This window comes from Rhinoderma darwinii, chromosome 4 (assembly GCF_050947455.1).
Source record: "Rhinoderma darwinii isolate aRhiDar2 chromosome 4, aRhiDar2.hap1, whole genome shotgun sequence".
In the NCBI taxonomy this organism is placed as follows: domain Eukaryota; kingdom Metazoa; phylum Chordata; class Amphibia; order Anura; family Rhinodermatidae; genus Rhinoderma; species Rhinoderma darwinii.
Window position 1 is genome coordinate 330,071,745 of NC_134690.1, and position 13,543 is coordinate 330,085,287.

The window sequence follows — 13,543 nt, forward strand, 5'->3', positions numbered from 1 at the left end:
CTTTAAAAAATTAGCACTAATACCGAAAAAGCAAAATATTATAAAAAAATGTAAATACAAAAATAAACCAAAATCTACTGAAACCCTAAGGTGACGTTTACATTTTCCGTTTTTGTGCAGTTTTTTTTTTACCTAAAAGCAACAGTGTAACCTACAGAGGGGGGGGGGATATATTCCCAGTTTTGGATTTATTCCCAGTTTTGCTAAAAATAAAACTGCATCAAAATGCAAAGTGTGAACTGGATTTTAGTATTGACAGACATTATTAATTTTAAGAACTGTAGTGCATGGTCTGCGCTGTTATTACATTAATACATTTCAAGAGTTTTTGTACAAAACTAACGAATGATTTACCACTTACCAAACCCCAAGAATAAGAGCCAGTTCTTCTGCACATAGATCAGGCATCTGGAATTGATCTGGATCTGCTAGCTTGATTTTATTAAGAACCGTGTCATCTTGTAACTCTTGGTTCTGTCAGTGAAAAGATCATAATCAAAACCATAAATGTGAAGATATTGTAACATCTCATAACAATTCTTTCAGAGATTTAGTCTGGTTACAGAAAACTGGATAAAGGCTGGCCCTCTTGTCATAAAACTAAAATCCAGACAGAAAATACAAATACAGCATTGTCTGCAAATGCTTCATCCAACTAGTAATTTTTTCCTGCAGGCAAGATATATTGAAGAGGCATCATGGCTTTTTTCTTTTTTTACATACAGATGCTCGACCGAGGCTCTGTTCACACTATCGTTTTTCCTCTTCCGTAAGGGATTTTTTTTTTTTTTTAAGAACAAGAATAGCAGAACTAATTCTGCTGTCAAAAATACTGGAACCTCTGACAGAATCTTGACAGACCACATTATAGGTCAATGGGATCTGCCAGATAGCAATGACGCTAGTGTAAACAGAGGCTAACAAGGGCACAAGTGATGCTCCAGCATCTACAATTGAAACCATCTAAAAGTAGAGGCAGTTCTTAAAGCTATTCAACAAATATCCATACCTACTGTATAAATCACCTTTAAAAGATACATAAAAATCATTCCCGAATAACAAATAAAATAGATATTGGAGACCTCATATAATAATATTAGTGTTGATAGATAAAACAAGGTATCAACAACCGTAGGCACAAAAAGTGAGAGTATAAGCCAATGGAAAAATGTCGGAATACTGATCACCACTAAATAGTCTCCACACCATCTATGAGGATGCGGAACATCAATATATAAGAACCTGAATATGAAGATTACTTATGGAGTTATTGTTATATTTCAATCATCACTTTTCTGCCTATGACCATTGATACCTTGTTTAATATAACAAAACTAATATTATTTTTATGAGGTCTCAAAAATCTATTTTAAATGTTACTTTTTATTTATATATTTTGGTTTGCTTATATAGCATCAACATATTTGCAGAACCGTTCAGAGATTGTCATCACTCGCAACAGTTCCTGTCCACAATCTGGCTTACAATCTAATTTTTTAAGCTCTCTCTCACACACACACGGGGTGATTTCATACGAAACCGATTAAAGAGGTTTTTCCATAAAGGACATTTATCACCTATACACAGGATAGGTGATAAATGTATGGTGGCTTCACCACTGGGACTTTCACCAATCTCTAAAATGGGGGTCCCGATACCCGTTCCTCCTCACTGCACGATAGCAGGGAGGAGGATTTTAAATGGAGAAGCGGTCGCGAATGTGTGTTGACACTCCATTTAAAGTTTAAGGGAACGATGAAAGCAGCTGAGCTGTACTGGTCTGTCCCTGTCAGCCGGATAGACGTTAAATAGAGCGGCAGCGCATGTGTGGCCACCACTATTAAAAATCCTCCTCACTGCCATCGTGCAGCAAGAAGGAACGGGGATCAGAACTCCTATTCTAGAGATCGGTGGGGGTCCCAGCGATCATACATTTATCACCTATCCTGTGGATAGGTATAAATGTGGAAAAAAAAACCTTTAATTTATCAGTATGTTTTGGAGTGTGGGAGAAGACCAGAGTACATCTAGAAACCCCACAGAAACACTGGCAGAACATACAAACACCAAACAGATGTTGTCTTTGATTGAATTTAAACCTAAGACTCCAGTTCTGCAAGGAAACATTGCAAATCTGTTTTCATTCTTATAAAGATGATTTTAGCATTGCGATATAGGTCTGGACTTTTATTGAATACATTTATCTCTATAAAACGCCAGAAAATATTGTTTATTGAAGAAGTTTTTGGATACTGAAGGGTAATATTTTGGATTTCCTGGCTATATGATTGTTATCGTTGGTTTATACTTTGTACGTAATTGGACCATAACTTTTCAAACAACTTATGGTAATCGAATAGTATACATGATATATACTGATAAAATTTAGTTGTTTCATCCATACAAATTCTGTGTGAAGTTAATGCCACTGGGTGTCTTCCTTCCTGTAATCTGCTGTCCACCCTCAGTTGTCAAGCAAAATCTGTGCCCATTTATAGAGCAATAGCAGTCTATGGAGGGCAGGAGAAACATGAGGAGGGAGAGAAACACAGACACACTGCCAATACAAGTCTATAGAGAGGGGAGGAGGAGCAAAAGGATGAAACAGAGTGAGACACAGATGCTGCTGCCCATAGAAGTCTATGGAGGGGGAGAGGTGAGCAGGAGGAGGGAGCAGAGAAAGAGAGACCGATGCTGCTGCCCACAAAAGTTTAAGCAGAGGGGAGGGTGGAGGAGGTATAGGGAGCAGAAAGAGAGACACAGACATGCTGCCTATAGAAGTCTATGGAGCAGGATGGGGAGCATAGTGAGAGAGTAGACACAGATGTACTGCAGCTGCTGGTAAGTGTTCTATCTTACCCCAGTGCTGGATTATCAGCCTTACTGCTCATTACTAATGTATATTGTCCTCCATGCTGCTGCTGCAGCTTCTATATATGTGATAGCTAGAGATAGGAGTGCAGGATTCTCCTCCTCTATGTGTGCAGTGTTTAGAACACAAGATAGCAGTCAGGCTCTGCCCACTAGCTCAGAAAAAAACAGAGAAATAGAGATTGAGCCTGCAGAGGGAAAATTGCTTTAAAAAAATATGCCATTTACAACTCATATAATGGCCAGAAATAGTGTTATTTCTCATGTACACACGTATGGCAGCTAATTCTGAAAATTCACCTGAAAAGTTAGGTATGCTTTAAATCAGTTGCTTAGGGAGCACTGTATACTAATTTATGTTCTCTCATGGACATAAGATATGTGAGTTAACAATGTATATGCATCCTTTCCATATGGGCGAGAGCTATGTAAATAAACACGCTTTGTCTCATGAACACAACCCCTGTCTACTGTATTGGAGAATTTGGACGTCATAGAGAGGGGGCGTCCTGCTTCGGACCACTATCTAGGAGTCAGTCTGGAGAGCCGCAAAGAACGGCTCTCGCTTTGGCGTCCATATGAATAGCCGGCATGTAGTTCTACATTTCCCCAGCAATGGCTGCCGAAGGGAAAACATATGTCTGGCTTCAGTTCCTAAAGTCGGACGAAAATCAGAAGGTCCTACTAACATACACACACAGGACAACAGCAATGATCCAATTTATCAACATGTCTGAAAATTGCCAAATCAATATCAACCTGATTATTGCGGGGCAAGGTTGTCTTGGGATCACATTAAGCCTGTGCTGCAATACTGCAACCTGAGTGACAGTGTCATTATAAACCAATGACTGTTACCTACAGTACACAATGTTAGCAATTATGAAATTTATATAAGGTGCAGATCTAGATAGATAGATAGATAGATAGATAGATAGATAGATAGATAGATAGATAGATAGATAGATAGATAGATAGATAGATAGATAGGACACATTTGGTAGAGAACGAAACATCCTGCTGTAAACATGCATTGCTGAAAATTACACTGCTTGCACTTTACCACTTTAAAGAAAATGCAAAGAAAATAGTATTGGTTTATACAAAAGGCTACATAACCGAACAGGGACACATACTTGTGGTTTATACAGTCTATATGAGCCTTCTCCTAAATCTGATACAGTCACCATGTAGAAAACTGGGATATTATTTTAATTATTAATGTAAAATAGTAATTATTTGTGTTTTAATAAAAACATCAAATATATGCAGCTATACATACGTTACCCAATATTGGAGCACAAAATAACACAATGTATTCCAATAACAATTAACAGTTTATTAAATATTCAGTGATGACACAAAAGGAATTTAAAGGGTTCCTACTGTGGTGATGAATTGGTTAATCAAGATGCAAGCACAACTGATGATTTTTCGTTTCATACCTTAGGCAAGTTCTCTACAGGGGTTGGAGCAGGCGTCAGTCCATTGCGTAAGAAGGAATCGCCTTCCCTTTGCACATCTAAAACAAGTTGAGCCAAGTCGTTTTCCTGAAACCGTGTCCGTTTTCCCAAAGCACCTGCAGGAAATGAAGACACAATTTACTGCCTGTCAAAGGAAAAGTCCCAGCTCCTTTTTTTTTTTGTCTTTTTCTTTACAGGAGAAAGAAAATGCCGCCATTGAGACAGTTAACTCTTCTATTGTGGATAGAAAAGATTGTGTATGGTGCGTGCATCCAAAAGCACTGCATGTGACAAGTGACCAGGTCTGTAACTTAGTCACTGTGCAGCATTGTAATGTTTCTATACCGCTCACACCTAATCATTCCGTGGGGACTCCCCCACACAGCACAATGAGAGATGCCAGCTCGCATAGTCCTTTGTCCTAAATGTGTCCAACATGAAAAATAATCACAAATTTATGATGCTACCAGTCAGATTCCTATGAAATCTGGCTTTTAATTTAGAAATAATGGCCTCACTTATGCATAGAACGGTTTATTTCTGTGCAGGTTCTATAATAAAGATGCTGATGAGAGAGCTAAAAGAAAAAAAAAAAGTAACTAAAGGGGAGTAGGTGCCTTGTTCATGTGATTCTCTGGTATCTATTGTGGGAACGCTTATTCCACAGGAAAAAAATTGCATTATTTATTGCAGTAAACACATCGTACGATTATATTACAAGAGGGGACACAGAGTTGTCACACACATAATAATGCAGGATTATCTGCAGCTCAAATAAGGGATAACGTGAATACTATCATTATATAGATCCTTGGATCGAACACATTCAGTTACAAAGTGAACATAGAAATACATACGATACACCCAATCAATATGGGGCTATGAACAAAATAGCATAATCAGTCAGAAACAAAAGTATTCATTAAATAATACACATGATACAATGTAAAGCAAGAAACTGTGTTCTGACAAATAAAAAACAACAGCGTTACATGTTGAATAAAGAAAGTATTTACACAAGACTGGACTGAATGATCATAGACTATACATCAGACAGTGGACTGACCTACGGCACCATTCACATCAGAGAGTGGACTGACCTACGGCGCCATTTTCATCAGTGGAATGACCTACGGCACCATTCACATCAGAGAGTGGACTGACCTACGGCGCCATTTTCATCAGTGGACTGACCTACGGCACCATTTACATCAAAATGTGGACTGCTCGCATTTATATTACTGTATACCAGGGGTCTCAAACTCGGCGGGGTAAATGGTATATACATTGAGAAGTTGACAGGCTGCATTACTTTCAAATTTGATACAATATAAAATAATTTGTTAATCAATTCGTTATTTGAACTACTATAAAAATACTACATTACCATATCAATACTACGCTACTATAATACCTCTAGGTTTAAACTTTCATTTTCCACAGTTTAAGTGTCACTACATGTAGTCTGGCTACTCAGTTGGCAGCGTTTAGCAGACGCAAGAATGTCAAGATTTGGCAGCCCCTTTCTAGATAGTGCCATATTGCCCTCTGTAGATAATGCCACAGTGCCCCCTGGAGATAATGCTACCCCCCCCCACACACTGGATAATGCCACAGTGCCCTCTGGAGATAATGCTACCCCCCCCCCCCCCCACACACACACACACACACACACACACACACACACACTAGATAATGCCATAGTGCCCTCTGTAGATAGTGCCATATTGCCCTCTGTAGATAACACCACAGTGCCCTCTGGAGATAATGCTACCCCCCCCCACACACTAGATAATGCCACAGTGCCCTCTGGAGATAATGCTACCCCCCCCCCACACACTAGATAATGCCATAGTGCCCTCTGTAGATAATGCCATATTGCCCGCTGTAGTTTGTGCCACATTGTCCCCTGTAGATGCCACAGTGCCCTCTGTAGATACTTCCAAAGTGACCTCTGTAGATACTGCCACAGTGCCCCAGCCAGAGCATTGCCGACGCTTTGGCCAAGAATTCCTCTGCTGGAGGAGCCCTTGCCCTCACTGTCCATAGACGTGACGTCAGGGGAACCTCCTGGATCGGCATGTGATGTCCGGGGCAACACCAGAGCCAGAGTCTCAGAGCAGAGCACTAGTATAGGCTCTGCTTTGGAACTCTGGGGAAGCCCCCGACATCACTGGGACTCCAGATCTGCTCCTGACATCACTGTCCATATGTTGCTTTATCTACAGAGGGCACTATGGCACGATCTAGAAAGGGGCTGCCCAATCTTGACATTCTTGTGGCTGCAAACTGAGCAGCCAGACTACATTTAGCGACACTTAAACTGTGGAAAACTGGATTGCTTTAATAAGCACATGGAGTAAACTCGCAAATTTAATAAAAGTTTAAACCTAGAGGTATTATTATAGTAACGTAGTATTGATATAGTAATGTAGTATTTTTATAGACGTTCGAATAACTAATTGATTAACAAATAATTTTATATTGTATCAAATTTGAAAGTAATGCTGCCTGTCAACTTCTGCTCTGGTGGCCAACCACAGAGCCCACTCTGCCTGGGACTCTAGCTCTGATCCTGACATCACTGTCCAGATATGGACAGTGATGTGAGGGGCTTCCCCAGAGCCGGAGTCCCGGAGCAGAGCATTTTCTAGCACTCGAACGCTCCTCTTCAGCCAGCTCCCTCCTCTCGCGAGGGAGCTACGGTGCCCTGCTGGCCACAGATGACAGCCTCAGGGGCCACGTGTTTGAGACCCCTGCTGCAGACCCTTTTTTCATTCCCTCTGCTCTCAGGTGGGATGGGTGGTGAAGGGGATTTCTTATATTAAACGGATTCTATGGATGTAAAGATGAAATCTGTGTATTGAATATAAAATCTATCGGATTGCAGACTGACCAACTACAGTATTTACACAGGACTGCGGACTGACTGACCATGGTGTTTACACTATATAGTGGACTGACTAGCAGTAGCACTTACAGTAGGCTGACCGGCGGCATGGTTTACACTAGACTGTGGACTGGCTGTATCATATACACCACAGTTTACTTATCAACCGGAATAAATACACTAGACTGTGGTTTGACCGACAGCAGTTACAGTAGACTCTGGATTGACTGACTGCAGCAGTTACAGTAGACTTCTGTCTGACCGACGGCAGCATTCACGCTAGGAAGGGTGACAGGATCAGTAGCTTCACAAGCAGAACATAACTATGGGCAATAGTTTCGGAATTGGTTCCACAAGCCCATATGGTTGTTATATTTAGGTGTCCACATTCTTTTTCCTTGCAGTAGCAATTACAAAAGGTATTATATGCAATATCTTATTAAAATAAAATTGTATAGCAGTAAGCCATGTGATATATGCCTTGCCACATTTTTATTATTTAATAAAGTCTATAAATCTTAATGTACCATGAGTAAAAATGTAATAAGCATAATGTGTGTGCTCAGCTTATTGTGCGCTGTCTGACCTAATTACCGGTACCGTCACCCAGGTGCAAATACCTTCAGACAGGAAAATATACAGCAGCTGAATTACCAGGCCCATGCGACCATCACAAGACTCACACTTTTTAGGAAGATCTGGCAAACATGCTGGTCGTCAGATTTGATCCTAATAAATTTGTCGCAAATATAAAGTGCCCTGATTGCCATAGAAAGTCATGTATGACACTCTGAGACTGTATCCAACCCCTTTCAAGCTCTTTTTTGTTTTGTTTTTAAAATCACATTATTTCTTTATGCAATACATAACAGTAATATCACTTTTGTACAAATAATTTACACCAGATATCTATAGACACAGTTTTAGAAATTTAAACCAGAACTCCCCCCCCCCCCCACCCCTGCATACCACCCTCCCTGCCACAGTGTGGAAAGAAGAGAGCAGCGTCGATCAACGAGACATCTCGTAGATCGGCGCTTGTTTCACAAGGAGCTATGTATGGGGACAATCAGTTACTACGATCGCTCATCCTCATACATTTCTATCATGTCTGCAGCACATCACCCTGTTTACACAGGGAGATGTGCTGCCAACAACGATAATATATCTTGCAGCATAAACCATACAATCAGCTGATGAATGAGCATTTGCTTGTTTATCGGCTGTTTTTGCCCTGTTTACACAGGGCAGTGATCAGGAAGGAGCGTTCACATGAACACTCGTTAGCCCAATAATTGTCCCGTGTAAAAGGGCCTTAACCCTTTCATGCTGACAATCTGTCATTTTCACAGACAAACTCCAATAAATATAGCAAAAGAACTGTGGGGTCAAGATGCTAACTATACCCCTAGATAAATTCCTTGAGGTGTGTAGTTTCCAAAACCATGTCACTTTTGGGGAGTTGCCACTGTTTTGGCACCACAAGACCTCTTCAAACCTGACATGGTGCCTAAAATATATTCTAAAAAAAAAAAAAAAAAAGGGAGGCCCCAATATCCACTAGGTGCTCCTTTGCTTCTGAGGGCGGTGTTTCAGTCCAGTAGCACACTAGGGCCACATGTTAGATATTTATAAAAACTTCAGAATCTGGGCAATAAATATTGAGTTGTGTTTCTCTGGTAAAACCTTCTGTGTTACAGATTTTTTTTTATTACAAATGAATTTCGGCAACAAAAATGAAATTTGTAAATTTCATCTCTGCTTTAATTCCTGTGAGATGCCTAAATTGTTAAAACACTTTCTGAATCCTGTTTTGAATACTTTGAGGGGTGCAGTTTTTAAAATGGGGTGATTTATGGGTATTATCTAGTACATAAGGCGCTCAAAGCCACTTCAGAACTGAACGGGTCCTTGTCAGAAATTGCTGCTAAAGTTCTAAGCTTTGTAATGTCCTAGAAAAATTTAATAATGTTCAAAAAATGCTGCAAATATAAAGTAGATATATGGGGGATGTTAATTAGCAACAATTTTGTGTGTTATTACTATCTGTTTTACAAGTAGATACATTTAAAATTAAAAAAATCATAATATTTGCAACTTTTCTTACAATTTTAGTGTTTTTCACAAATAAGCAATGAATTTATTTACCAAATTTTCCCACTAACATAAAGTACAATATGTCACGAGAAAACAGTCTCAGAATCGCTTGGATAGACAAAAGCATTCTTCCAGAGTAATTACCACATAAAATGACACGTCAGATTTGAAAAAATGGGGCTGGTCCCAAAAGGGCCAAAATGACCTTGCTCCTGAAAGGGATAAGGGAGAGGAGAGAACAACGGTGAGCTGATAACCTATTTTCTATCGCTTCTAGAACATGCTAGTTATCACTGTTTTTTGATGAATAGGAGCCTTAGATCGATTAAACATAACATATTAATATGATTCAAATGTCAAAACTTTCCTAAATTCCTATGAACGTAAATGTGCAACAAATTAGTACAATATTAATAAAAACAGAATATGTAATATTTTTATTTTGGTACATTTCTACCGAGACCAACTCCACCAAAAACTGACCCTGACTGACTCAATGACTCCAACTCTACAGACCTGTTGAAGAGTCATGCACAAAGTTTCACATTGTTTTGGGGTTTATTGTGGGAGGGTGGTGCTGGGGTTAACTTTTGTAGCATTAACACGTCAACAACAACACACAATTGAAAAAAAAAAGCTTGACGTGAAGAAACGAAGATAACATAACCAGTACAACTTTGAATACAGTTCTAAATAAAAGGGAAAGACGACATTACATAGTACAAATAAGAAATAAGTAAAGAAAGGAAAGATAAACTTTTTAAACTTACTATCCCAGACTGTAATTTTGACCTTAGGAATGCCTACTTCAGTGCCAACTCTCTTACTCACTAGCCATTTGGCTGGGATGACCTCCCTTGGGTCTTTGTGTTGAAATTTAGTTATTATTCTTTCCCCTTTTATTACTTCTGAAAATACCAATGCTTTCATATGTCAACAAAAACTTAAAGGCTATGTAAAACCTTAGAAGACCTTTTTTTTTTTTTCAATAAAACAATGTATTATAGTGGTTAATGCAACTTTGTAATTGTTATTTATTTAAAAAAATGTTTTTACTTGTTGAGACACAGCTTCTATGTATTCTGGACACATTGAAGCTGTATCTTGCGTTGGAATCCGAATCAGTCAGGTCAGTTTGACTGACTGCTTCGATAGCAGTGGGTCCTGCGTGTCTCTAACACGGAGGATCCACCTGTTATCGATCACTTCTGAGTTTGGCCTTTAAAACTACGCTAAGTTAAAGAGGCTCTGTCACCAGATTTTGCAGCCCCTATCTGCTATTGCAGCAGATAGGCGCTGCAATGTAGATTACAGTAACGTTTTTATTTTTAAAAAACGAGCATTTTTGGCCAAGTTATGACCATTTTCGTATTTATGCAAATGAGGCTTGCAAAAGTACAACTGGGCGTGTTGAAAAGTAAAAGTACAAGTGGGCGTGTATTATGTGCGTACATCGGGGCGTGTTTACTACTTTTACTAGCTGGGCGTTGTGTATAGAAGTATCATCCACTTCTCTTCACAACGCCCAGCTTCTGGCAGTGCAGCACTGTGACGTCACTCACAGGTCCTGCATCGTGTCGGCACCAGAGGCTACAGATGATTCTGCAGCAGCATCGGCGTTTGCAGGTAAGTCGTTGTAGCTACTTACCTGCAAATGCTGATGCTGCTGCAGAATCAACTGTAGCCTCTGGTGCCGACACGATGCAGGACCTGTGAGTGACGTCACAGTGCTGCACTGCCAGAAGCTGGGCGTTCTGAAGAGAAGTGGATGACACTTCTATACACAACGCCCAGCTAGTAAAAGTAGTAAAAACGCCCCGATGTACGCACATAATACACGCCCAGTTGTACTTTTAGGGTATGTTCACACGGCCTATTTACGGACGTAAATCGGGCGTTTTTGCCCCGAAGTACGCCCGAAAATAGCGCCTCAATAGCGCTGACAAACATCTGCCCATTGAAAGCAATGGGCAGACGTTTGTCTGTTCACACAAGGCGTATATTTACGCGCCGCTGTCAAATAACGGCGCGTAAATAGACGCCCGCGTCAAAGAAGTGACCTGTCACTTCTTTGGCCGTAATTGGAGCCGCTATTCATTGACTCCAATGAATAGCAGCGCTAATTACGGCCGTAATTGACGCGCCGTTCAAGCGCCTGCACATGCCGGTACGGCTGAATTTACGGGGATGTTTTCAGGCTGAAACATCCCCGTAATTTCAGCCGTTACGGACCCCCGCCGTGTGAACATACCCTTACTTTTCAACACGCCCAGTTGTACTTTTGCAAGCCTCATTTGCATAAATACGAAAATGGTCATAACTTGGCCAAAAATGCTCGTTTTTTAAAAATAAAAACGTTACTGTAATCTACATTGCAGCGCCTATCTGCTGCAATAGCAGATAGGGGTTGCAAAATCTGGTGACAGAGCCTCTTTAAAGAAGCTCTGTCACCAGTTTAATACTTCTCTATCTCCTACCTAATCTAATAAATGCTTTGATGTAGAAAACTACTGTTTTGTTTTTTAAAAACGGTTTATTATAGACAAAGTTCTGATAATTTTTAGATTTATGCAAATTTTTTCTAAATGCTGAAGTGGGCGTTTTTCTCGTTTCACCAAGTGAGCGTTGTAAAAAAAAAAAAAAAAAAAAAAAGTGTATGATGCTAACCAGTCAACATCATACACTTCTCTTCATTCATGCCCAGTTTTATTCACAGCCCAGCATGATCTCAGCTAGAATCACGAGATCACGCTGTGACGTCACTTACTCCCACAGTTCCTTCACCGGAGCGACGGGAGAATGACCAGACATCGCCTACAGCCGTGCCAGGACGATAATCCTCCTCAGCAGCAGTCCTGGTACGGTTGGAGATTGCATAAATCTAAAAATGATCAGAACTTTGTCAATAATAAACGGTTTTAAGAAAAAAACAAAAAAACAGTAGTTATCTATATCAAAGCGTTAATTAGATTAGGTAGGAGATAGAGAAGTAATAAACTGGTGACAGAGTCTCTTTAACCTTTAAACTGTAGCCCAGTGTTATCCCACTAAGTGGATTAAAGAAAACAATTTGCCATAAAACTTCTCAAATTTTTGGATGCCAGTGTGACAGTTGTGCCAAAAAAAATGGCAAAAGAAAAATGGTCTGCGACACTGATTTGGCAACATTTCAAGATCTCTTCTTGATCGCTTATACTTGTTAGCCTAGAGCCAGACAAAAAAGTTCCAAGATACCAGCCAGCATTAGCACCCAGCAAACCTGGGAAGGTGCCAGTGTCCACTACACTTGTGGTATAGGAAATGGCCCGTATGCCGCAGTTCTCTTTTGGTCTGTCATACGCATACCCTACACACACAGGTGCAATGTGGGAACAAGGCAGACAGGTAAAGGAGCACTGTTGGGGCATTGCATGTCAGTATAATGGGTCACTGAATTGCACTATTCATATGAGCACAATATGGCACTATTTACTACTGACATCTATGCAGTATAATGAGGTGTCGGCCTTGTAGGGAGAAGTAAATGGGAGCCCACTGTAACGCTGTCATACACAAATCCACATAAAGCTGGACCTGGCCGTGTAAATACTACTAATACTAAAGGCAGCACCATACTGAACTACAAATTCTTATTTTGCTTCAATGAGTACATCTAAAAATTCTGAGAAAAACCGAACCCTGTGAAAGAAAAAAACACGAATCATTTTTTAGTAGCAAATTAGATGACAACATAAACATGCTTTCTCAAACACCAAAAGCCTGACGGGTTGTTTCATCCGACCCAAGACTGTCAATTTTGACGCAGACTTGTCCACTATCCATTATAAACAATCAATTATAGTGATTTTAACATCACTGCCTTGAAGTCTTCAGTGGTGAATGACAAACAATACTTTGATTATGTTGTGGAGAAATTCTTCTACAGAAAAAAAGGATAAAAAAACCCAAAAATAAAAAACATTGTGGACTTGAGTTGCAATTATTATTGAGGTGGAATAATTTAGATATAACAAGCACTCTAATGTATTAATATATAACCCTTGTAGTAAAACTCATGCTAGCAAATTCTCTAAAAGATGAATGGTTAAAAATATTTGCCGGCTGGGAAGTATGGGGCTTATTATAAAATGGGTGATTTAGACATGTATGACTAGAAAGAATACGTGAGTTATCATTAAATTGACATCAACTAATACAAAACCAAAAAACAAGTTCATTCTGT

The 13,543-nt window shown here is 39.8% G+C and overlaps 1 protein-coding gene across 2 annotated transcripts in view; it reads right to left on the bottom strand.

Annotated features, from left to right (window-relative positions):
• TTC27 (tetratricopeptide repeat domain 27) overlaps positions 1–13,543 on the bottom strand; it is a 376,553-nt gene that overhangs the window by 220,375 nt on the left and 142,635 nt on the right. For both annotated transcript variants that reach the window (XM_075864435.1, XM_075864437.1), the window contains exons 8-9: positions 4,317–4,450; positions 362–474 (exon numbers count right to left, since the gene is read on the bottom strand). In XM_075864435.1, coding sequence (XP_075720550.1) covers positions 362–474; positions 4,317–4,450 — 247 coding nt within the window. The remainder of the gene's footprint in view (positions 1–361; positions 475–4,316; positions 4,451–13,543) is intronic.